General features: G+C 54.3%; 1 protein-coding gene across 2 annotated transcripts in view; it reads left to right on the forward strand.

The window, feature by feature from the left end:
* SLC1A6 (solute carrier family 1 member 6) overlaps window positions 1-21,364 on the forward strand; it is a 31,805-nt gene extending 10,441 nt beyond the window's left edge. The window contains exons 1-10 of one of the 2 annotated variants that reach the window (XM_058658160.1): window positions 1,775-1,898; window positions 6,757-7,021; window positions 8,560-8,697; window positions 9,828-10,032; window positions 10,541-10,583; window positions 13,051-13,394; window positions 15,178-15,411; window positions 17,142-17,336; window positions 20,207-20,341; window positions 21,155-21,364. In XM_058658160.1, coding sequence (XP_058514143.1) covers window positions 6,817-7,021; window positions 8,560-8,697; window positions 9,828-10,032; window positions 10,541-10,583; window positions 13,051-13,394; window positions 15,178-15,411; window positions 17,142-17,336; window positions 20,207-20,341; window positions 21,155-21,350 — 1,695 coding nt within the window. In that variant the 5' untranslated portion in view covers window positions 1,775-1,898; window positions 6,757-6,816 and the 3' untranslated portion in view covers window positions 21,351-21,364. Of the gene's footprint in view, window positions 1-1,774; window positions 1,899-6,756; window positions 7,022-8,559; window positions 8,698-9,827; window positions 10,033-10,540; window positions 10,584-13,050; window positions 13,395-15,177; window positions 15,412-17,141; window positions 17,337-20,206; window positions 20,342-21,154 lie in introns of those variants that run through there. The other variant, XM_004595697.2, reaches the window with a different exon arrangement.
* The last annotated feature ends 3,118 nt before the right edge of the window (window positions 21,365-24,482 follow it).

A 24,482-nucleotide genomic window follows, 5' to 3' on the forward strand; every position in this document is an offset into this window, starting at 1 on the left:
CTTGTCAGAGGACTCCTGCAAGATGTTTGTAGAACTCCTCATGGCTAAAATAGGGACTGGATACATCTGAATGTCAAACAAGTACAAAAAGATTCCATGCTACCGCTGTCCTTTCAGAAACTGAAAGTGTAGTCTGGTCTGAATCTTTCTTTAGAGATTTATTTATTTGTGTTAGAAAGGCACATTTACAGAGAGGAGGAGGAGAGACAGAAAGATCTTCCATCTGCTGCTTCATTCCCCAAGCGACCGCAACGGGTGGAGCTGAGCCAATCCGAAGCCAGGAGCCAGGAGCTTCTTCCAGGTCTCCCACACGGGTACAGGGTCCCAAGGCTTTGAGCCGTCCTCGACTGCTTTCCCAGGGAAGTGAAACCAGCACCTGTATGGGAGGACTTTAGCCACCAAGTGTGTATTTGCTTTATAAATCATTGATTTAAGAGTCTGACACAGAGAGATCTTCCATATGCTGGTTCCCTCCCCAAGTGGCAGCAGCAGCTGGAGCTGGGAGTGTCTAAAGCCAGTAACTTCCTCTGCAGTTTCCTAGGTGTGTACGGGGTGGGGGGCCCAGCACTTAGGTCATCCTCCGTTGCTTCCCCAAGCCATCAGCAGGGAGCTGGATGGGAAGCAGGGCCACAGGGCATAGCAATGGATGGGTATCTGAATTCACTCCGATCCTCCAGGCTCTGGGACCCCAAGGAGCTGATGGGTTTCTGAAGCATTGGCCAGGAAGTGTTGCCCGGGGGCTGTGTGACCTTGGCCAAGTTCCTGGGCCTGAGTTGCACCTGCGCCTCTGTAACCTGGAAGGGGTAGGGATGGCTACTCCGTAAGGGTTGGGCGTGCGCTCTAAGTAAAAGATGAATTTGCTCCAGGAGGTGGCAGCGGCCACCGGTTGGTGCAAATCACTCCCAGCTGGAGGCCCTGGTGGTCACCCCTCACCCCCACCCCCGTCACCCCCGAGGGCTCTGTTTGAGCAGAGAGAGAGAGAGAGGCCCAAGCTGTTGAATGGAAGCAAGCCAGTCAGCTCCAGTCACAAGATGTAGGTCGCCGTTTCCAGGCGGACCCTGAAGACAGCGGAAAGGAGGGTTAATTACCACTCGAGCAGCAATTATTCGTCTCCCATTTGCTCCGGCACTGTAATTGGCACAGCTTTAATTCTCTCCGAGGTCGTCCGAAGTCACCTCCCAGGTTTGGATGAGCCCCAGGCTCACAGAAGGGAGACGGGGGCTGCTGGCCCAAAGGGGGCCACAGGTGCGCACCCCGAGTGGCAGGGATGGGGTGCGGTGGGGGAGGGTAAGAAGCAGGGCATTGGGGCCTGCGGCCATCTGGATGGACACCAGCCCCCTCCCCGCCCCAGTGCCTTCCCCAGCCCTCCGCCGAGGACATGGGCGCGGAACCCCGCAGTGCCAGGGCCGGGTCCCACGCGCTCCCTACCCGCCCTGTCTCCGGGGATGGTGGAGCCTCGGAGGGAGGCTGCGGGGAGGCGGGGACTCGGAGCAGGGGGCGGGGGCTGGAGGCCCCTCATCCCCTCGGCGCGGCTGCCGCCCCCTCCTTCCGCCAACACGCGGGTGTGCCCCTTCCTCCCCGGCGCGGCTGGCTGCCGTTCCTGATCTGGGTGCTGGGTGGGGAGAGGCGGAGGGGTGGGGATCCCGGAGGGGATCCCGCCCCTTCCCACCATCCTTGGCCGCTCGAGGCCCCCAAACCCACGTGAGCGAAGGGCCAGCCCCCCACCCCCCACCCCACCCCGGATCCCGCCGGCTGCACAGTGCGTCCCGGCTCTGCGCCCCGGCCTGGCTGGCTGCTGCACCGGCTCCTGGCGGATCTCGCGGGCCCCCAACCGGCCGCTTCGCCGGGCTCCGGCTCCTGCTGCGCCCCGGGCGCAGGCACCGCCGCTGCGGAGGCGGGTGAGTCGGGGAGAGCGCGGCCAGGGCGCTGGGACTCTGGCACGGACCTCTCCAGGCTCCTCCAGCGCGCGCTGGGGTTAGGGAGCGTGGGTCTCCCCGGGAGCATGGGTCTCCCCGGGAGCATGGGTCTCCCCGGGAGGGTGGGTCTCCCCTGCGGCCGTCAGCTCGCTGCCCTTTGTCACAGCCCCGGCCTGACCCCTGGGGTCGTTGGCGCTCTCTTCTCCGGAGCTCCCCCCACCCCAGCTCTCTGTGCGTGGCTGTGCGCGTTCCTGGTGCTGAGCCTTAAGCCTCCCGGCGGGCCGCGGTCCTTTCACACCCTCACCCCCATGCTCTTCTCCCCGCGTTCACCCCACGCACGCAGTGCGTGTTGCCGGGATTTCTCCCAGCAGAGCCACCGGGGACTCTGGGTATGAGGGGTGCACGCACGTGGGTGGGGGTGTGTGCAGGCGGGTGGTGGTGTCTGTGTGCTTGAGGCTAGATTTGTCTGTGGCGGTGTGGAAATGTGGAGAGAAATTGAAATGTCTCAAGTTTTGTATGCCAGCAGATGTGTGTGTGTGTGTGTGTGTGTGTGTGTGTGACCGATGTATGCCTGACATTGCATTTGGGAACAGGTGTGTGTGTGTGTGGTTGTGGCTTGCCTGGAGTGCACAAATGTGCGCTGGTGTGTGTGAAGGTTGAAATGGTGTGACTGTAACAGCGTGCACGGAGTTACACTCCCGAAGATGTCCATGTGGCTGAGCACACCAGGATGCGCGCTCGCGTGTGTGTGTGTGTGTGTGTGTGTGTGACTGATGGTGCAGACCTGGCCTGGCATCTGTGAAGAGGGAGGGGTGTGTGTGTGTGTGTGTGTAGGAGATGCTGCAGACCCAGCCTCCCACCTCCGAAGACTTCTGAGACGGCGTCCTTGTAGGGTTGCGTGTGCCCTGATGGCATCGTAGCGGCACGTGAAGTTGTGGGCTCCAGGGCGAGTGAGGACTCCCGCCCTCTGCCAGCTCCTCCTGCTGGCAAAGCGGCAAAGCGCTGCCGGGAAATGAGAACACCACTGTCTTGCCCGTGGTGCCCACTCTCTTCAGCTGTGCCCTCCACATGTTAACCTTTGCTCTTGGAGGTGGGGTGGTGGTGGCGGCGGCTGGGACATCGCCTCATGGGTCAGCGTCTGAAGGTTGGGGAGAAGTCGGTGGGAGACCCATCCCTGACTCCTCAGGTGTTGAGAGAGAGCCTAAGAGACAGTGCTTAGGGCCAGAGAACAGAGCCTCACGGGGAGGGGAGAGTCCCCCAGGGGCTCAGGTGACCAAGAAAGGTCCTAGGAGAATGTAGGAAAACCCCTGGGACCAAGTAGGTTTGCAGTGAACATCGCCATTATCGTATCATATCGTTCTTTTTTTAAATTACTTTATTTTGACAATCTTTACATAGTTAATTAGGGCACAAAGGTCCAGGGCTACAGGAAAGTGGGTGAGACTATTGTTTCCACATTTTTTTTTTCTGTATCTGGGGTAAAGTGGGAGATAAAGGGAGAAGCCCTACCCATCCCAGGCCCCCGATGTGGGGCATGCTCCGAGGGTCCTGCTCGAGTGCTTTCCATAGTTCAACGGTTCTGAATTGCTGCCAGTCTCGCCGTTCCAAGCACAATGAGGTCGCTGCAGAATCCACTGGCTGACATAGTCCACCTTAGAGTCTTCTTCCGCCCAGATGTTCACTGCCAACACATGGCTGGGGTAGTTGATGGATTTGTTCTGTCCTCTGTTGTGGTACCAGGTGTCCTCTGCAGGTTCCGATGGACTGCCATATCCTCCATGTGCCCCTGGGTATGCTGTCCACTGCTCCGTCTGAGCCTCTGAGGAGGCTGGGCTTTGACCCTTGCCCTCCATGGTCGGACCATGGAACCTGCACTTCTCTTCATGGTTGGGGTTCTGAGATCAGCAGTTCAATTGGAGGGATCCCCAAAGAAACTTCATCTGAGGTGATCCCAGACCTGATTCTTGTGTGTGCTTGCCAGTACAGGGTCTGGCACAGTCTGTTGCCCCAATCAGCCGGTTGTTGCAATTGCTGGGTCGGTTCTGTTTCCAGCCCTGTCTTCCACACGAACCAACGGGTGTTGCAGTCCAGCCCGATCCTGCTAGGCACACACTCAGCCCTCACGCAAACCAGTGGGAGCTGCAGCCTAGTCGTAAGCGACCCACAATAACCCCACCAGGCCTGCCTCCTGAGTATGTATACAATGGACACCGCCATCATCATATTCTTTAAAAAAAAAGATTTATTTATTTGTAACTCAGAGTTACAGAGAGAGAGAGAGAGAGAGAGAGAGAGAGAGAGAGAGAGAGAGAGAGAGAAGAAAGAGAGAGAAAGCATGAGACGGCCTCAGCAGCTGGGGCAGGGCCCTCTGGATGGCAGAGACCAAAGCACTTGGGCCATCCTCGGCTGCCTTTGCAGACCCATGAGCAGGGAGCTGGAGAGGAAGTGGAGTAGCCTGGCAACAGCTCAACCCCCCCCCCATGCCACCATGGCTGTCACCGCCTTTGCTGCTTGGTAGCACCACGGACAACAAGTATTTGGCGCTGGCTAGATGCCGTCCTCAGTGTCATACGTCTTGGACCACCTAAACCAGCAGGTGCCCCCGGCTCGCTCCCACAAGGTGGACGGGGAGATGGACAGAGAGGGGAAAAGAGAAAACCTCCTCTCTGCCCTTTGCCTTCTCAAATACCCACAGTGGCTGCCAGTTGGTGCCAATCTGAGGCCCCTGGAACTCCATTCGGGTCTTCCATGTGGGTGGCCAATACTCAGTTAATTGAACCATTACCTGTTACCCCAGGCGCACCCATATGGGATATGGGTGCATGTTAACCACAAGTCCAAATGCTCGTCCTTCAATTCTCCTGTTCATTCTGTTTTCCCATGAGCCTGACTTGCTGTGGTTTGAGCAAGATGAAGGGAAACTGACAAGGCTGGAACAACCCAGCCCCAACACCCCTTTCTGGGAGCTGTCCATGTCCCAGAAAGGACAGGGGAGGGGACACAGCAGGGACTGGAGGTCCGGGTCCCTGGTCCCGGACTTGAGATTGGAGGGATAGAGAGTGTGCCTGCAACACAGAGGAAAATCAAGGCCAGCTTTATCCTTCTGGCTGAACTGGGAGTGGATGGGCAGAGCCTTTGGGCGCCGAGCCACGAAGCTGGACAGAAATGGACTATGCCCAGCTCTACTCCAATCATGGCACATAGGGCAGTAGGTTCCCTTATCTCTTCAGCAGCCAGCTGCCTTTGGGACTTGATGGCGTATGTTCACCATGAGGTTATGTCTCTGGACGCCGATTATGAGTCGAACGGTATTAGTGGTCGCAGGTGCATGGAAGCCACCTCATCCAACCCACAGCCCAGCACCAGGAGCTCTGTAACAGGAGGGCTGGCTCCTCCGGTGACCACGACGATGATGGGGCCCACCTGATCTGCCATTTGCTAACCTAGAGCAAGATGCAAAGTTCCATGTTGGCATGCCAACTGCATGCCTAATGCGTTACACTCGCAGCCAAGTCCCAAAGTACAAGCGGGTCTGGTGTCGGTGGTTGCCTACTGTCTGGAGTTTTCCTGCTAGGCAGTTGCAAAAACATACTTTAAGCCTTTATTTTTAGTGGAAAGTCAGATCTACGGAGAAGAGGCGCCACAAGGCTACCGTGCCGGACCTGGCTGGTTTGCTTTTGATCCAGTTCCCTGCTGAAGCACATTGGAAAGTACTTGGGCCTCTGCTTCCCCACATGGTGGACCCAGTAGGGGCTCCTGGCTCTAGCTTTCAGCCTGGTCCAACCTTGGCAGTTGTGGCCTTTTGGGGAATGGACCAGTAGAGCAAAGACTCTGTCTCTCTTGCTGTTTCTCTGTCTCTGCAACTCTGCCTGGAAAAAAGAGTATGATAAAGCTTCGAAAAAAAAAAAAATAAATAGCAACATCTAGTTGGAAAGGCACAGAGTGTGAGCTTCCGTCTGCTGGCTGGCTCTCCATACGGTCTTCGACAGTGTGTGCTGGGGCGAGGGTGTGCTGGTGGGCCGGGCTGAAGGGAGGAGCTGGGCTTGCCATTTCCGTGGGTTTCCCACGTGGGCGAGTGGCGGGGGATGGGGCAAGGTCCTCATTTGCTGCTTTTGGGGGTGTGCAGAAGTGGGGCGCTGGACTGCATCTCTTTAAAAAAAAAATGATAGGAGTTGATGTTTACATAGTTGATCGGGGCGTGAAGGATCCAGGGTTAGGGAGAAGTGGGTGTGATCATTGTTTCCAAGCTTCCTATTTCTTCTTCCCATTTCCGGGGGTGAGGGGAGAGATAAGGGGGGAAGCCGCACCCAGCCTCCCTACCATCCCAGTCCCAGGGGGTGGGGAAAGGCCACCCGCTATCAACCCAGGGTCCCACATGGCGCATGCTCCGAGGGTTCTGCCCAGGTGGATGCGATGGTTCCAAAGTGCCGTCAGTCTCGCTGATCTGTGGATGAGAAATCCCTTCCGGTGTCCACGGGCTGACACAGTCGCCCTTATGGTCTCCATTCGCTCACGTATTTGCTGTCGTCGTTTGGCTGGGGTAGTTGTCCGTATGTCCGTTGTCCATTCTCTGCCTGGACTTCAGTCTTGCTCACCAGAGCCATGCATCCCTGAGTCTCAACAGTCCCGTGTTGCCGGACACCTGCGCAGCTCCTGCTTCCAGGACTTCGCCCCCCTAAGGTGCCTGGCTAAGGCTCTGTGGGGGAGCTCCCCACCTCCCTGCCTCACTGGGGACTTGGAATATCAACAATGTCTTGTCTTGGGGTTTGCCTTGTCCAGGCCTCTCTCTATCCAGCCATCCCACCAGCCTGACGCGCCCTCTCCCCACCCCTCCACCCAGGCCCGCCTCTGAACCGTCCACCAGCGGCCATCGTCCAGGCTCCACCCTGTGGACGAGAAGATGAGCAGCCATGGCAACAGCTTGTTCCTGCGGGAGAGCGGTCCCCGGCTGGGCCGGGCGGGCTGGCTTGGGCGGCTGCGGGAGCGCTTGAGGCAGAGAGCGCTGCGCACGCGCCTGCAGCTGCAGACCCTGACGCGCGAGCACGTGCTGCGCTTCCTGCGCCGGAATGCCTTCATCCTGCTAACCATCAGCGCCGTGATCATTGGTAAGCGCCTGGCTGCACCCCTCCCCGGGCACCTGCACCCCTCCCCGGGCACCTGCACCCCTCCCCGGGCGCCTGCACCCCTCCCCGGGCGCCTGCACCTGTGGCTTTCCTAAAGGCACGCCTGTGTGCACACGCAAGATCACTGTGTGAGATGAAGGGATAGACTTATTTGATACAAACATGTTGGTGTTCATGCTTTGTAAGGATTGATTTATTTGAAAGGCAGAGAGGGGAGAGAGAGCGAGAGAGAGAGACTCCATCCACTGGGTCAATCCCCACTGCCTTCCAGATCCCATAGCTTAATTGGGGTCCTCAGCTACTTACGATACCCCTTATTGGCTTGCCGGGTCCCCATTAGGAGGAAGCCAGGAGCGAGGACTAGGTCTTGAACCCGGATCCTCTGATGTGGTAAATGAATGTCCTAATCATGGCTTAACTACAGACCAAACACCTGCCCGATCAGTTTCACCGTTAACTCCGTATTTTACACATTTTGGGGCACGTAGTTTTAAAAATGTCTTTATTTGAAAAGCAAAGTTTCAGAGAGAGAGGAGGAGAGGCAAAGATGCCGCGCAACAAGAAGAGCCAGGAAGAAGCCAGGAGCTTCTTCCAGGTCTCTCATGTGGGTGGCAGGGCCCCAAGCACTTGGGTCAACATCCGTTGCTTTCCAAGGCACCTTAGCAGAAAGCTGGGGCAGCAGCGGAACTTTGTTTAAGATGCCAGTGTTGGGCCCAGCACAGTGGCTCAGTGACTAAATCCTCGTCTTGCAAGCGCTGGGATCCCAAATGGGCGCCGGTTCTGATCCCGGCAGCTCCACTTCCCATCCAGCTCCCTGCTTGTGGCCTGGGAAAGCAGTGGAGGACGGCCCAAAGCCTTGGGAATCCTGCACCTGCGTGGGAGACCCGGAAGAGGCTCCTGGCTCCCGGCTTCGGATCGGCTCAGCTCTGGCCATTGCGGCCGTTTGGGGAGTGAGTCAGTAGACGAAAGATCTTCCTCTCTGTCTCTCCTCCTCTCTTAAATCTGATCTACCTTGCCATTAAAAAATAAAGAGATTTTTAAAAAGGAAAAAGATGCTTGTGTGGCAGGCCATGTCTTGACCTGCTGTGCCACAGTGCCAGTCCCACTTCCCTCATACTTTCGGAAGTAACTTTGTTCATTCAGTGAGCACACGTTCTACAGGTGCACACACAGACGTTACAGGTGCACGGAAGTCACACGGAAGTACGCACAGGTGTCCCACTGACACACATGCTGGAATACAATTGTATGTGTGACTACCGCCCCAGATACATACTCAGGAAAAGATAATGTGTGAAACCAAAGATGCCCGTGTGTACCAGCAAACACATGGACACACGCTTGTGCACACATGTACATACATGTTAGCAGGCCAGTACACGCGTGCCTCATTTTCCCACGCACATACATCCCAGTGCCTGCCTGCCTGCCTGCCTGCCTTCCACCTACACACCTTTCTCGGGATAGACGGGTCCTGCCTCGGGGACCAAGCGACCCAGACTCCCTCTCGTTGGCTGCAGGGGTGGGCCTGGCATTTGCCTTGCGTCCGTACCAGCTCACCTACCGCCAGATCAAGTACTTCTCGTTTCCCGGAGAGCTTCTCATGAGGATGCTACAGATGCTGGTACTGCCGCTCATCATCTCCAGCCTGGTCACAGGTGAGGATGTGCAGCCACGGTGTTGGTGGCCAAGGTCCAGGCATACCCGAAGCCATGGCTTTCCTGCCCTGCCCAGCCCCTGCTCAGACCCAGTTGCGCTCATGAAGCCCGCATGTATCGGGCTCAGCTTCCCCTGGAGAGAGTATGGAGGGACAGAGGCAGCTGGGCCACAGGGCAAGGGCAGGTGTGCAAGGCTGGATGGGTGGGGCATGGCAGAATTATTGAGAAATGCACCAGCTTGAGCTCCAGAGGGCACCCAGAGATGGCGTTCTCAGGTGTGGTGGCCACGTTGCTGTTGGAGCACACAGTCCCTGGTGTTCTAGACTTGGCCCACGCCACCGCCTGGATCGGAGCCTGAGAAGGATGGTTTCTTGGGTTTCCTAGCAGCAGAGCCTGACCTGGAGGTGTTTGCATGAGGGAGAATAGCTCCATTAGGGAGGACGCGAAGACGGCAGGACCAGGTGGAGGAATAGGCTAACTCAGGCTGTGTGCGTGAATGTGTGTTAGTGTGGGGGCATGTCTGTGTATGTATGTATGTATTCGTGTGTATGCATGTGTGAGTGTGTGAGTGTATGTATGGGATTGTAGGTGTGAGTGTGTGTTTATGTGTATATGTCTCTCTGTAAGCATGTGTGTTTATGTGAGCATGTGGGTTTGTGTGCATCTGTGCGCGTGCGTGTGCACACTCAGGAGTTGCACCGCCTAGACCTGTCTTTCCAGTTCTGCTCCTGACCTGAGTCACGGCACCTGGCCTCTGCTGGCTGTTGGCTTCCTGTGGCTTCTTGCGGGGGCTCTCGGCAGCCAAACACCTGCAGATGCTGCTGAGGGTGGGTGGGTACCCAGGTCTGTCGGTGGGGGGCGTTTGGGAGAAGCTCACACAGGATCTGCTACAGAGAGTATGCGTCGAGGTGGGCCGGAAGGAGGTGCCATCTGGAGGTGAAGGGTGAACACAGAGCGGCGAGAGTTCGAAGAGGGAATCTGGTAGGGTCGGTGGAGCTGTGCTTGGGATTAAAGGTGCAACAGAACAGGCAGGCCACCCCGGGGAGCAGGTGGGGGTGAACTGGTGGGCCATGGAGGGAGGGAGAACCGTACACTGGGTGGGGGAGCTGTGCTATTGTCCTGTTCTGCAGGGATGGCCTCGCTGGATAATAAGGCCACAGGCAGGATGGGCATGCGGGCAGCCGTGTATTACATGGTCACCACCATCATCGCCGTCTTCATTGGCATCCTCATGGTTACCATCATCCACCCGGGGAAGGGCTCCAAGGAGGGGCTGCATCGCGAGGGCCGCATCGAGACCATCCCCACGGCCGATGCTTTCATGGACCTGGTCAGGTGAGGGTCTCTCCTTGGGGGGTGGGGGGCTGTGGCAGCCATCGTCCCCTGTCTTCTTCCCTGGACCACACACACCCACTTGCATGGGTAGAGGTGCAGCCCCATGGGGTGGTGGCCCAAAGAGCAGGTGTTTGCTGCTGGCTGCAGTGGGGGGGGTGATGGATGGTGTAAGAGCAGTGGCAGGGTTTTGTTGGTCTTAGCTGTTCTCGCCAGCTCTGTGTGGGTGGACAGCAGCCCTGAGTTGCAGCAGGATGCTGGAGTTAGCACAGGAGCTGGGACTGGAATCCAGGCCCTGCAAATATGGGACGTTGCTTAACCGCTGTGCCTGATGACTGCCACTGCTATTGGGTTTTGCATTCGGTAATATGGATGAGACACTTTGCCGAGCGTCGGGAGAAGAGAGTTAAGGCGTTGCCATGGTTGCGGTCAGTATGGCCACTACTGACAAGGGACCTAAGTTCTCTTTTCAGGTCTAACCTCTTGCCTTCCTTTGGTGATTTTTCTGCAGAAACATGTTCCCACCCAACCTGGTGGAAGCCTGCTTCAAACAGGTGTGGGGGGCAGCTAAGAGGCTGTGGGTGTGGCTTGAATGCTGTGGGTGGGGCTTGGGGCTGAGGGTGGGGCTTGCTGACTGTGGGTGGGGGGTTGGGGCGTGGTTTTCTTGTGCGGGTGGGGCTTGGGGCGGGGCTTGCTGGTTGTGGGTGGGGCTTGGGGCTGGGGGCGTGGTTTTCTGCTGAGTGCATGGCCCAGGGTGGAGGGATGGTGAGGAGTGGGCCTGGAGTGAGGTGGGATTCCTGAAGGAGTCTGGGAGGACCAGTGTGTTTCTCCTTAGTCTGTGGTTACAGGGAAGGACACAGGCCAAAGGCTACCTGGACCTGGGTAGAGGCCAGGCCTTGTGATCACTGCATATGGTTGAGGGGTAGGGCCCCGTCTCCACCCAGTTCAAGTTGAGCATCGCGCAGAGAGCTTGTGGATCTGTATTCATCCTTTTGGGTATTGGGTTGTCACCCCCTCATTCACGTGTTCAATTCATTCATCCCTTTGCTTTTTTTTTTAAATTACATTTTAATGAAAAGCTTTTCTTTATTTGAATGAAAGATCTCCCATCCAACTGGGTCACTTCCCCAATGCTTGAGACTAGCAGGATTGGGCCAGGTCAAAGGCAGGAGTTGGGAACTGTACCCGTGTCTCCCATGTGGGCGGCAGGAACCCAACTCCCAGGGTGTGCACACCAGCAGAGAGCTGGGGCTAGAGTTATGCAGCAGGAACTGGGCACTCCAATGTGGACGTGGTCTCGGTCGAGCTCACCTATCCACACACCTCACTCTGGTTTTCAGCATCATTAGTAACCACAGATGCGATGTACTACGAATCCCACCCATCCCAACCTCACCCAACCAGGCATGACCTACCCCATCCCCTCAGCCAATCAGGCATGACCTGCCCCATCCCCTCAGCCAACCAGGCATGACCTGCCCCATCCCCTGGCAGGCACCATTTGCTCCTTCATGCTATGGTTATGGTTGGGTTCCCACCTTGGTGCGATCAGACAGTTGTTGTCCTTCTGGGCCTGGCTGATTTCACTTAGCACAGCATCCCTTAGGATTACCCAGTTGTTGCAAATGATAGATCTCCTTCTGGTTTCTGAGTAGCATTCTGGTTTCCATGGACCACGTCTTGTTTATCCTTCCATCCTTTGATGAACCCCTCATAACATGGATTAAAACATATTTTTTTTATATTTTTATTGGAAAGTTGTATTTACAGAAAGAAGGAGAGACAGAGAGGAAGATCTTCCATCCACTGGTTCACTCCCCAAGTGACTGTAATGGCCGGAGCTGAGCTGATCCAAACTGGGGAGTCAGGAACTTCTTCCGGGTCTCCCATGTGGGTGCAGGTTCCCAGCGCTTTGGGTCGTCCTTGACTGCTTTCCCAGGCCACAAGCAGGGAGCTGGACGGGAGTGGAGCTGCCGGAATATGCACCTGAACCCATAATGGATCCTGGCACATGCAAGGCGAGGACATTAGTCACTAGGCTACCGTGCCGGGCCCCGTTGATGGATATTGGCGTTGTTTCTGTATCTTGGCTACGGCAGTGTGCATGGGCGTGCAAACATCTCTTCAGCACACAGATTTCATTTCCTTTGGGCCCAATGGGACACTAGCTCATAAGTTGCTTTGCATTTAACTTAAAAAAATATATATATATGTGCATGCATTTATTTGAGCCTGGCCAAAGCTGGGAGCCTGAAGCTCCCTTGGGTCTCCCACATGAATGGCATGGGGCCCAAGAACTTGTATCATCATCTGGTACCTTCCCAGGAGCATGATCAAGGAGCTGGATAACACGTACTTGAACCGGTGCTCATATGTGATGCTCGCATTGGAAAGTAGCAGCTTACTATAGTAAGAGCTACAACAGCGGCCCTTTTCATTTTCATCTTATAAATTTCATCTTTTCATTTGCCAAGGCACCTCCATTCTGTTCTCCGTAATGGTTACAACGGTCCATTCACTGCTTCCCCCATGCGTTGTCCACATCACTCATTCACCCTCTTCAGTTTGGTCCAGTAGACTTCCCAGAGAGAGAGTGGGAAGTGTCGCTGTCCCGCAGCGATGGACTCGGTGCACGGAGCCGATAATAACACGCATGGGCTCTGACTGATTGTCTAAGCCAAAGTTTATTAGTGGCATCAGACTTTATACACTGAGGGTCATATGGGATAAGGGAGGAGGTATTGAGCTTATGGACAAAACCCATCAAGAGTTTTTATACTTTTGTTTGGAACTCCTTCTGTTTTGTCTATTCTACCAAGTGTTCTCCTACACATACTGTCCACTCAACTGTTCTCATACAAATGCTATCCAATCAGGTATACAAAAGGTAGTCATTTGGTTGTTATACACATATTATTCAATCAACTGTAATCCTGTGCTCACTGACCTTCTAGGGTCACAGTGTCCTCCTACAGGGAAGCAGCAATTGGTAACCGCAAATCCAGTTTCTTCACCTTGCAGTTCAAGACGCAGTACAGTACCAGGGTGGTCACCAGGACTGTGGTGAGGACGGACAACGGCTCTGAGCTGGGCACCTCCATGCCTTCGCCATCCTCCGGGGAGAATGGAACTGGTTTCCTGGAGAATATCACCAGGGCCTTGGGCTCACTGCAAGAGGTGTTGAGCTTTGAGGAGACGGTGCCCGTGCCCGGCTCCGCCAATGGCATCAACGCCCTGGGCCTCGTGGTCTTCTCGGTGGCCTTCGGATTGGTCATCGGTGGCATGAAACACAAGGGTCGCGTCCTGAGGGATTTCTTCGACAGCCTCAACGAGGCTGTTATGAGGCTGGTGGGCATCATCATTTGGTAAGTCCTGGGCTGTACCTGTGGGGAGGGTGGAGAAAGACTTGGCTCAATAGCTTCTTGGGAGATGTCTGGCCAAGGCCATTCCTGTGCGTGTTGGTTGGCTAAAATGTCACCGACTCATTCATGTCGTCTGGCAATGGTCAGTTCACTGGTTCATTCTTTTATATATTGACCCAGTTGTCCATGAACCCATCTGGGTTAATTTGTCCAAGAGTCAGCCAATTGGTTTTTTCATCCATCTATCTGTACCTTGAGGCATTGATTAATTCGCTTACCAACCCGCTTACTGACTCATGTCTATACATCTCTGCTGTGCTATATTCTCTTGTTGCCTCTGTCATCCACCTGTTCATTCATTCATTCTTCCACTGCTTTTGCTGAAGATGTAGGTATTGATTCAAAACTCAGACCTACAGAGAGGGGATAGGAGAGACACAGAGAAATCTTCCATTCACTAGTTGCCTTCTCCCCCAGATGGCTGCAATCGCCACACCTATGCCGGGATGAAGCTACAGAGACCGGAGCTTCATCTGGCCAGGTCTTCCAAGTGGGTAGCGGGGGCCCAAACACTTCAATCGTGTTTGCTGCTTTTCCCAGGCCGTTGGCAGAGAGCTGGATCGGACGTGGAGCCACCAGGGCACAAACCGATGCTCATATGGAATACTAGCATTGCAAGTGGTGGCTTTGCCCAATTACACCAAACATTGGCCCAGCCACTGTTTTTTTTTTTTTTTAAAAAAAGATCCATTAATTTATTTTTTTAATTGGAAAGTCAGATTTACAGAGAGAAGGAGAGACAGAGAGAAATATCTTTCCTTTGCCAGTCCGCTCCCCAGGTGACTGCAACAACTGGAGTTGAGTCAATCCAAAACCAGGAACCCAGAGCCTTTTTGGGGTCTCCCATGCAGGTGCAGGGTCCCAAAACTTTGGGCCATTCTCAACTGCTCTCCCAGGCCACAAGCAGGGAGTTGGAAGGAAAGTGGAGCAGCCGGGACACAAGCTGGTGCCCACACAGAACCCTGGTGGTTGCAGGGCGAGGACTTTAGGCACTATGCTACAATGCCAGGCCCCGCTATTTTTTTTTTAAACACTTATTTATTTATTTGTTGAAAAACAAAGGTGTCAATATCATCAACATTTGATAAAATCACATACGTATTATAACCATATCCTATAAATATATCATGTGAGGTTTCAAAATACTTCTGTATGGTAGAATGGCTAAGCTGGGCTAATGAATCCCGGTGTGGCCTACATCCTCATTTTCTGCAGTGGCAATTCTTGGCACCTGCCTAGAGATCTTTAAGTAGACTAAATGTTATTAGAACTACACTCTTATATCCCTTGGCCAGTATCTCTCTCCCAAGCCCTCCCAGTCCCTGGTAACCCCGATCCTGTTCTTGTCTTTGGATGTCAACCTTTTATCAGACAGTTCATGTCTGAGCACAGTCATGGGGCAGACAAGGCTTGGAGGGGGAAGTGGGATGATGAAGTCGTATGCCCTGGAGCTGTGAGAGTGATGTGTCTGCGGGAGAGTGAGTGGCAGGAGGAGGAAGCAGAAGAGATGTGTGGGTGTATGCGGGGGTGCAGGCCTGTTTACCAGTGTATGGAGAGAGATTTGGGGCGGAGTGAGGTCCTGCCTGATGGGCCCTGCTTGACTTCAGGGCTTCCCTACCTGGATAACACTTTGGGGAGATGTCAGCTCTTCACTTGCAGCCGGCGGGGGTGGGGGGGTGGGGGGAAATCTTGAAGGGAGCCCTAACAGGTGCACGGCTCCTCCCAGGTACGCACCGGTGGGCATCTTGTTCCTGATCGCCGGGAAGATTCTGGAAATGGAAGATATGGCTGTGCTCGGGGGCCAGCTGGGCATGTACACGCTGACTGTCATCGTGGGCTTGCTCCTGCACGCTGGTGGCGTCTTACCCCTCATCTACTTTCTTGTCACCCACCGGAACCCCTTTCCCTTCATCGGTGGTGTCCTGCAGGCCCTCATCACTGCCATGGGCACGTCTTCCAGGTATGGCCTCACCTCCCATCCTCCCTAGGTCCATGCTGCAGGTCCGGTGGGCTCTTCTGGAAGTCCCGCCCTCCCTGCCTCCGCCTTCTGGCTCTCCGCCTGGTTGGACCCTGCTAGCTGCGTGTCCCAGCCTCCTCTTCTGTCTCACATGCTACTTTGAGAAGGCAGACAGGTGCCAATTCCAAGGTCAAGGAGGTTTACAGGATGCCCCATGCACTTGGATATTTTTCGGCTTAGAAGGTCTCCTCTATCCTGGAAAGTGGTCCCTGGATATTCACTTGGATTTTGTCTCCTTTTTTTTTTTTTAAGTGGGTACGCTTTGTGGGGAGGGGGAGATAGAAAACCCTCCTCTCCCTCTCCCAGCAGCTAAATTCAAAATTAGTTGAGAAAACATCCCAAGGGCGAAACAGTTGAACCAAAATATAACTTTACAGAAGAGTTATTGATTTATGAAAGATGTATCCATTTATGTATTTGAAAGGCAGGGTGAGGTAGAGTCAGAGGTGGCGGTAGACAGAGATCTTCCATCTTTTGGTTCATTCTTCAGACGCCTGCAACAGCCAGCAGGGACCAGGTTGCAGGGCTGAAGCCAGGAGCCAGGGACTCCATCTGGATCCCCCAGGCAGGTGGCAGAGACCCAATTATTTGGGCATCATCTGACGCTTTGTCAGGCACATTAGTAGGGTAGGGCAATGGATTGGAAGCCTAGTAGCCTGGGTTCCAACAGGCACTCTGGTGTGGGCTGTGATATCACCTGCATGCTACAATGTCACCTCTCTCTCTCCTAAATTTCCCTTTTATGGCCCTTAATGCTGATGGCTCGGAGAACTTGCCTTTTGACCTGTGCACTGCACCCCAGAATAGCAGTTTTCCGGTCACCATGGAGCTGGACACTCAGGGACCCTCTGTGCGAGTCCATTTACCTCAACTCAGTAAGGTTAACCGGACAGAGCCCATGTCTTATGGGTAGGCTGCCACCAAATGAGACGGCCATCCCTTTGAAAAAAATTCCCCTGACAATTGTTTGAAGTGTGCGTGTTTGAGAGAGAGAGAGAGAACCTTCCATGTTTGTCTGCTCCCCGACTGCCTGCCACAGCTGGCGTTGAGCCAGGCATGCAGTCGCTGCCTCCCACGTGGGTGGCTGGGACCTGACCCTTTGATGCATCACCTGCAAGGCTGCACATTAGCAGGAAGCTGCAAATGGCAGCGCAACTGGGATTGGAATCCAAGGGACTCCAAAACGGGACTTGGATGGTGTCCCAAGCGGTGACCCAACCGCTGTGCCACACGCCCCCACCCACGCGTACTCCCTTACCTAAACCTCCCATTCCGTCAGGTCCGTTTTGTCTCTCTGTGATACGGTGAGGAAGAGGGACTAAAGGGTTTGGTGAAACAAGGTCACTCCCTGTGCCGGGGCCGTGTGGACCGCTGGAAGAATCCTGTGTTGTGCCTAGGCTGTACAGTGCATCAGGCCCCGTTTGGGAGTGGCTGATGGGAGTGGACGAGCAGCACACGCCACCGTGTGTCGTTGGCCTGAAGCTGTTGGCTCTAAGTAAGCCAGGAGCCCTGCCACACTGGGGACTCCAGTTGCTGTGTTCTAGCTGCAATACCAAGAATACAAGTGCCCCTTCCTCAGGCCCCGGCTTACACCTCGGTATGCTCACGGGGAGCCCTTCTCTGGCTGCCCTGGTCCTGCTCTGCACCTGCCTTCTCTTCTCTCTGCCCAACAGCTCTGCGACTCTGCCCATAACCTTCCGCTGCCTGGAGGAGGGCCTGGGTGTGGACCGTCGCATCACCAGGTTCGTGCTGCCCGTAGGGGCCACCGTCAACATGGATGGTACTGCCCTCTACGAGGCCTTGGCCGCCATTTTCATTGCCCAGGTCAACAACTACGAGCTCAACCTGGGCCAGATTACCACCATCAGGTAAGGGTGTCACCTGCCTGACAGGTGAGGTCATGGTGGAGGGAAGAGAGAGCCAAGCGACCCAGGATGTGGGAGGAGCCTGCTGTTGGGACCCGGGATGTGGGAGGAGCCTGCTTTTGGGACCCGGGATGACTTTGTCACCTGATGCTGTTGACAGTGGTGAGACACTCTGGGGGATTCCTTGATTGAATTTTTCAAAGCGTGGCTGGTGCGTTGTGATAACTCCAGGTTCGACGGTAAATGCACATTCCCGGGCCCTTGTCTCCTAAGTGTTGTCCAAAAGTCCCAGTAAAGTTGCAGGTGAAGTTGCCCTAACTCCCAAGTCTGAAGAGCACCCCCCCCCCCCCGAATCGGACACCTGTTGAACCTGGCCTCCACGCCACCCATGGGAAATTCCACCCAAACTTGGTCTTATGCACACGGACGTAAAAAAACATGGCCTGTGGTCACACGCAGATGACACGGGAAAGCCTGTGTGAGACATGAGGGAGTTTCAGTCCCATCCCGCCTAAGGTATAGCTTTCTGTGTTTGCAGATATTTGAAAATCAAAAAACATACCCTACGCACAACCCTTCCGGTCCTCAGTGTTTCAGATAAGGAAGGGGTGTTTGTGGGTGTCATTAGGTTTGGATCTGCCAAGGTAACCTCAGGTGGGACGTGAAATTCAGTGACTCTGTAGCAAGCTTTTCTTTTTTTTAAAGATTTATTTATTTTTATTAGAAAGGCAGATTTTACAGAGAAGGAGAGAGAGAGAGAGAATTCTTTCATTTGCTGGTTCACTCCCCAAATGGCCACAATGGCTAAAGTTGAGCTAATGGGGAACCAGGAGCCTTTTCTGGGTCTCCCATGTGAGTGCAGGGTCCCAAGGCTTTGGGCCGTCCTCCACTGCTCTCCCAGACCACAAGCAGGGAGCAGGATGGGAAGTGGAGCAGCTGGGACTTGAACAGACACCCATATGGGATGTTGTTACTCCAAGTGGAGGATTAGTCTACTACGCCATCATGCTGGCCCTAAAGATAACACCAGCTTTTTTTATTTCAAAAAAATTTTTTAGAAGATTTATTTATTTTATTACAGTCAGATATACAGAGAGGAGGAGAGACAGAGAGGAAGATCTTCCATCCGATGATTCACTCCCCAAGTGAGCCGCAACGGCCGGTGCTGCGCCAATCCGAAGCCAGGAACCTGGAACCTCTTCCGGGTCTCCCACGCAGGTGCAGGGTCCCAGTGCTCTGGGCCGTCCTCTCCTGCTTTCCCAGGCCACAAGCAGGGAGCTGGATGGGAAGTGGAGCAGCCGGGATTAGAACCCGGGATCCCGGGGCGTTCAAGGTGAGGACTTTAGCCGCTAGGCCATGCCACCGGGGCCAACTTTTTTTATATATAATAAAATTCATTTTATGTTTGATGATGTTTACATAGTTGACAGGGTTGCATGCCATGTAGACCAACAATTGTGGGGTAGGAGTTTAAGGAATGAGAAAGTGGATGAGACAATGGCTTCCAATCTCCTCTTTTATTCTTGGAGAGAAAAGGGAAGAGGGCCGCTCCCAACATCCCAACACCCCAACACCCCAACCGCATCAGTACCTGGGGATGGGAGACGGCCACCTGCTGTCATCCCAGGGCCTCCGCTGTCATCCCAGGGTCCCCGCTGTCATCCCAGGGCCTCCGCTGTCATCCCAGGGTCCCCACTGTCATCCCAGGGTCTCCGCTGTCATCCTAGGGTCCTCACTGTCATCCCAGGGTCCCCAATGTCATCCCAAGGTCCCCACTGTCATCCCAGGATCCCCAATGTCATCCCAGGGTCCCCGCTGTCATCCCAGGGTCTCCGCTGTCATCCCAGGGTCCCCAATGTCATCCCAGGGTCCCCGCTGTCATCCCAGGGTCCCCGCTGTCATCCCAGGGTCTCCGCTGGAATTCTCACTAAGTTTTATGTGTGTAGGGATATTCCTCCCCCCACCTTGGCGAATTTCCACTGCAGATGGATTTTGACTCAGCATAGTTTAGCGTGGGATTTTCTGACTTGAGGATGGGGCCCAAGCAGTCAGTGTTGCGTGGAAACAACCACACATGCACAATGAGAGGCTTTTCCTGGCAGTGTAAGGCAAGATCCTGTGTGGTCAGACTAGGCAACTATGACAGTGGCAGCTTCTAGTTAGGGTGGATGCTACTGGCGCCCAGCATTACGTTCGAATGGATTTGATGCGTTTCCCTGGTTACAATTCAATATGTTTTCAATGTACAATGGCCTGGCTGGATGGAGCTGAAATCTAGACTTAGGAACTCCATCTGAGCCTCCCATGTGGATGCAGGGGCCCAAGCACTTGGGACATCTTCCAGGCTCATCCGTCGGGAGCTCGGTCACAGACACGCATGTAAGGGGAAATGATTGAGACAGGTCAAGCCACACCACCCATTCGCCACCTTCCCCTCTCTCTGTACCCTTGGAACATGTCTCACCTAGTATTCCTCACCTTGGACTTGGAATCTCTCCATAGATTCAGTCTCCAAAACTTGGCAACTTTGTACCCTGGGACTTATCTCTTCCTCAAGTTTTAACCAACCTTGAACTTGCAACTTTGTACCCCTTGACAGCCTTGAACTTGCAACTTTGTACCCTGCCATCTCCTCTTTAGACTCTAACCTCGCCCTGGCAAGCATCGCTTCTCTGTGTTCTTGACTTTTTTTGGATTGCTTTCCCGAGCAGGTGCAGCAGTTAAATCGGCAGTGCCCTGGGCAGACTGACTATCCCTTCTTCTCTGTCTTCTGGTCTGTGTCTCATCCCTGCTTGTCCTCCCTTGTCCCCCCTTGTCCTCGTGTGTGTGTGTGTGTGTGTGTGTGTGTGTGTGTGTGTGTGTGTCGTATGCAGCATCACGGCCACCGCGGCCAGCGTTGGGGCTGCTGGCATTCCCCAGGCGGGTCTGGTCACCATGGTGATCGTCCTGACATCTGTCGGCTTGCCCACAGAAGACATTACGCTGATCATTGCTGTGGACTGGTTCCTGTAAGTGCCCTCCTGTGCCCTCCTCACCCAGCCCCGTGGGCGCTCATTCCAGTGGAGAGTTCTAGAATTTCACGTGTGAAGCTTTTGTCTTATGTAAAGAAGCTTTAGCTATTTGAAAGAGGTACTGAGAGAGAGGATGAGGGAGGTACAGAGAAAGAGAGAGAGGGGGCCAGGGAAGTAGAGAGAAAGAGAGAGAGAGAAATTGTCCATTTACTGCCCCTGTCACCCACTCCTCCAATGCCTGCAAGGAGCTAGGAGCTTCTCCTGGGTCTCCCACACGGGTGCAGGGTCCCAAGGCTTTGGGCTGTCCTCGGCTGCTTTCCCAGGCTACAAGCAGGGAGCTGGATGGAAAGTGGAGCAGCTGGGTCATGAACCGGTGCCCCTATGGGATCCCGGTGATTTTAAGGCAAAGGTTTAGCCCTGAGCTATTGCGCTGGGTCCCCTGATTCCTTCTTTTAAAATGTTATGTATCTATTTGCTCTCACTGTATTTGAAGGAGAGAGAGAGCTAAATCCTTCATCAGTTTGTTGATGCCCCCAAATGCCCATCACAAGCCAGCGCTGGACCAGCGACTCGATCAGGGTCACTCAGGGTCAGTTTCAGGTTCCAAGGAGTCAGTCCTTGGACCTCCACCTGCTCTGCCTGCGAGAGGACCCAGGCCCCTTCCTTCCTGGTTCCGTAAGCCTTTCAGCTCCCGACCCCTGGCTTAGGCAGAAGCCCCGGGTTAAGATCAGAAGGTCAGGGAGGGCAGAGATGGAGGGAGGGCACCTGATGGTTCCCTCTGATGGTGGCTCTCCCTCTGTCGTCCGCCAGGGACCGGCTTCGTACCATGACCAACGTGCTGGGAGACTCGATCGGTGCGGCCGTCATAGAGCATCTGTCGCAGCGGGAGCTGGAGCTGCAGGAGGCAGAACTGACCCTCCCCAGCCTGGGGAAGCCCTACAAATCCCTCATGGCGCACGAGAAGGGGGCATCCAGGGGCCGGGGTGGTAATGAGAGCGCTATGTGAGGCTGGGGGTGCAGTGGGCCATTGGAAGAGGAGGAAGAGGAGGAGTGTGAGGAGCGTGGGGAGCGGGGGAGGGGAGCACACAGCCGTGGGCTGAACACACACACACACACACACTTGCACATCCTGCATCCTGCCTGGGTGGCAACAAAGGAGCAAGGAGCAAAAGACCCAGCACCTGCAGGAGGTGGGGTTGGGGCATGGTGGTGGAAGCTTCCTTTGGCTCTTGCAGTCCAACCACAAATGGGCTCAGAAAACCCACCCTAAAGCCCTGGCCACAGGGGGCATCATCCAACAGGTGTTCGTGGAGGGGGAGGTGTTGGATGGCTTGGGGAAGGCCAGAGGCTTAGCGCTGAGACCAAAACCACAACAAAACAACATTGTGTTCGTGTATCTAGTTTGTTCCGTGCAGGGGTCTAGATGACAATCAGCAAAAGAAAAAAAAATCGTGGGTACAGGGCACATGGGGTGTGGCTAGACCTCGGGGCCCCAGCCGCGTGGATGTGGTACCTGGTGTTCAGGTTTTAGGTTTGCTTTTTATACTGGGGTTCACGAAGTGTTCATGGACCTGAGGTTTACCCTGAAGCGCCATCCCCCACTCCCCGGGTCAGCGTGCTGTGCTATGGTCTCAGGCCAGCACGCACATTCCTGCAGGGCTGTCTGTTCCAGGGCTTGCAGGATATGTTCTTCAGGCTCCCCATCCTTTCCCTGGCATGGGTGGGGTGTGAGTGCCTCAAGCCCTTGGAATTCACCCTCAAACGCACACATTCCACGGCTGGAAATGGAGCAAGCGAGCCACTTCTTGGGTACCCCCTTTTCTTGCTCCGTTTGGCACAAGGAGGGCACCAGGGGTGGACGTTGGGGCCCTTAAGCCTGAGTTTTCTGTAGTTCAAGTGAACCAAGGCCATGGGGGTGACTACGAGGCTTGGAGGTCACAAATGTGCAATAAACAAGTGTCTTGACCTGTCTCCTGTCGCCATTGCGGGCTATCCTAGACATTCATCGGGGCTCTTGGTCCTGGCAGCCGGCAGGCTTGACCTGAGCGACTGGGTCTGATGGTGGTGAAGGTGGGGAGGGAGAGGGGGCACTGGAAACAAGAGAGAAGGGGGGTCCTGCCCCTTCCACAGCGCGTGTAGCTCACCCAACCCAAGATCCTTTCAGTCAACCAAAACACCTGCCACCAAACCTTGGCTTCTGGCACGGCTGTCACCCAGAAGCTGGGAGCCCACACTCCAACCACACCACATAGCTTATGAACATAAAAAGCAATTATTCACAAGAGAGAACTTCCATCTGCTGGTTCAGTCCCCGCATACCCACAGTGGCCAGGGCTGGGCTGGGAAGTTGGACTTCCATGCAGTCTTCCTCCCTTGGTTGTCAAGGACTCAACTCCTGTGCCATGAACTTACTGAACCAGCAAACATGCGCTGACATGGAGGGCCCTGATGGGACAGCTGCTGCTTCTTCATGTTTACAAAAATTATCTTTCAATTGAAAGATAGGTTTTAGAGGGGGGGAAGGGAGTCTTCCATCCCTGGCTCATTCCCCCAAATGGCCACTATAGTCAGAACTGAGCTGATCCAAAGCCAGGAGCCTCTCCTGCAAAACAAGCTTTTATTTTTATTTTTTTTTAATGTGTACGAAAAGCAGAGAGAGAATCTTCCATATTCTGGTTCACTCCCTAAATGGCTGCGTCAGGCCAAAGCCAGGACCCTGGAGCTTCCTCTAGGTCTCCCACATGGGTGCATGGGCCCAAGCACTATGGCCATCCTCCGTCACTTTCCGAAGTGTATTAACATGGAGCAATCGGGATTCGAACTGGGTCTCTGCATGGCTGGGTCATGAGTGCTAGCTTAACCCCTCTTCGACAACCTAACTCCTGGACGACATGTTCATAAGGGTGCACATCTCAGGATAAAGTTTTTGCAGAGAGGAGAGGGCAGGCAGAATGGCCACACTCCAAGGCAGACGTAGGGCCCTAGCCTCTGTGTTTGATTTTGTTGTAGCTGCTATTCTGTGTCTGATCCCTTGTGGAGTCATGCTCCACTCACAGCTGAGGCCCCGAGCTCATGATGCTGCAATCTGGGTTGGTTTGCTGTTTAAGCCATAAATAGCAGATGGTTTCGGTGCACCGGCACCCAAGTGTCCAACTTTCTTTGCACCTGCTGAGGTGTTGGGAGCTGAAATCCATGAACACTCAAACTTAGTGAAATCTGTTTCTCTTCTTGCTACTTAATCTAAGGGAGACAGAAGGAGGGGCGCTCTGTTCACACACACACACAACCCAATAAATGTTTACGAAGCAAGATGTTGTAGCTTGAATCCCAAGCGAATTTGCTACAAGCTTGTACCCTGGGTGCTCCGGCCAAAGCACGGACAGGAGACCAGTGATGGTAGAAGTCTCTGGGAAGTCTCTCTTTATTGCCCCTTCACCTCTCCTTATATACTCTTGCCCCCACATTCTCATTTAGCAGGATATTGGATACAGATGTGTCCAATTAGTCTAAGTGTTTTTAGCCACAAGCCCAGTTCCTGTTCCTGTCCAGCTTAACCAGCACTAATCAACCCCTTAGCCCACAACACCTGGGGTAAAAAAAAAAATCAGCTGACCAATTTATAGTCACTTTATGTATTTATTATATGAAAATATATTTTAAAGTTTTATTTTTATTGGGAAGTCAGATATACACAGAGAGGAGGAGAGACAGAAAGGAAGATCTTCCATCCAATGGTTCACTCCCCAAGTGGCCGCAATGGCTGGAGCTGAGCCAATCCAAAGCCAGGAGCCAGGAGCTTCTTCTAGGTCTCCCACGTGAGCACAGGGTCCCAAGGCTTTGGGCCGTCCCCGACTGCTTTCCCAGGCCACAAGCAGGGAGCTGGATGGGAAGTGGGGCCACCAGGATTAGAACCGGCGCCCATATGGGACCCCAGCACGTGCAAGGCGAGGACTTTAGCCACTAGGCTATCGCAGTGGTCCCATTATACTTTTATTTTTAAAACAGATTTATTTGAAAGGCAAAATTAGGGGGTTTTGGGGAGAGGGACCTTCCGTCCACTGGCTCATTCTAAGCTGAAGAAACCGGCCACCTGCAGGGATGTAACTAGGGGTCGTCCTCTGACTGCTGCTTTCCCAGG

The sequence above is a fragment of the Ochotona princeps genome, chromosome 33 (assembly GCF_030435755.1).
Source record: "Ochotona princeps isolate mOchPri1 chromosome 33, mOchPri1.hap1, whole genome shotgun sequence".
Lineage (NCBI taxonomy): Eukaryota > Metazoa > Chordata > Mammalia > Lagomorpha > Ochotonidae > Ochotona > Ochotona princeps.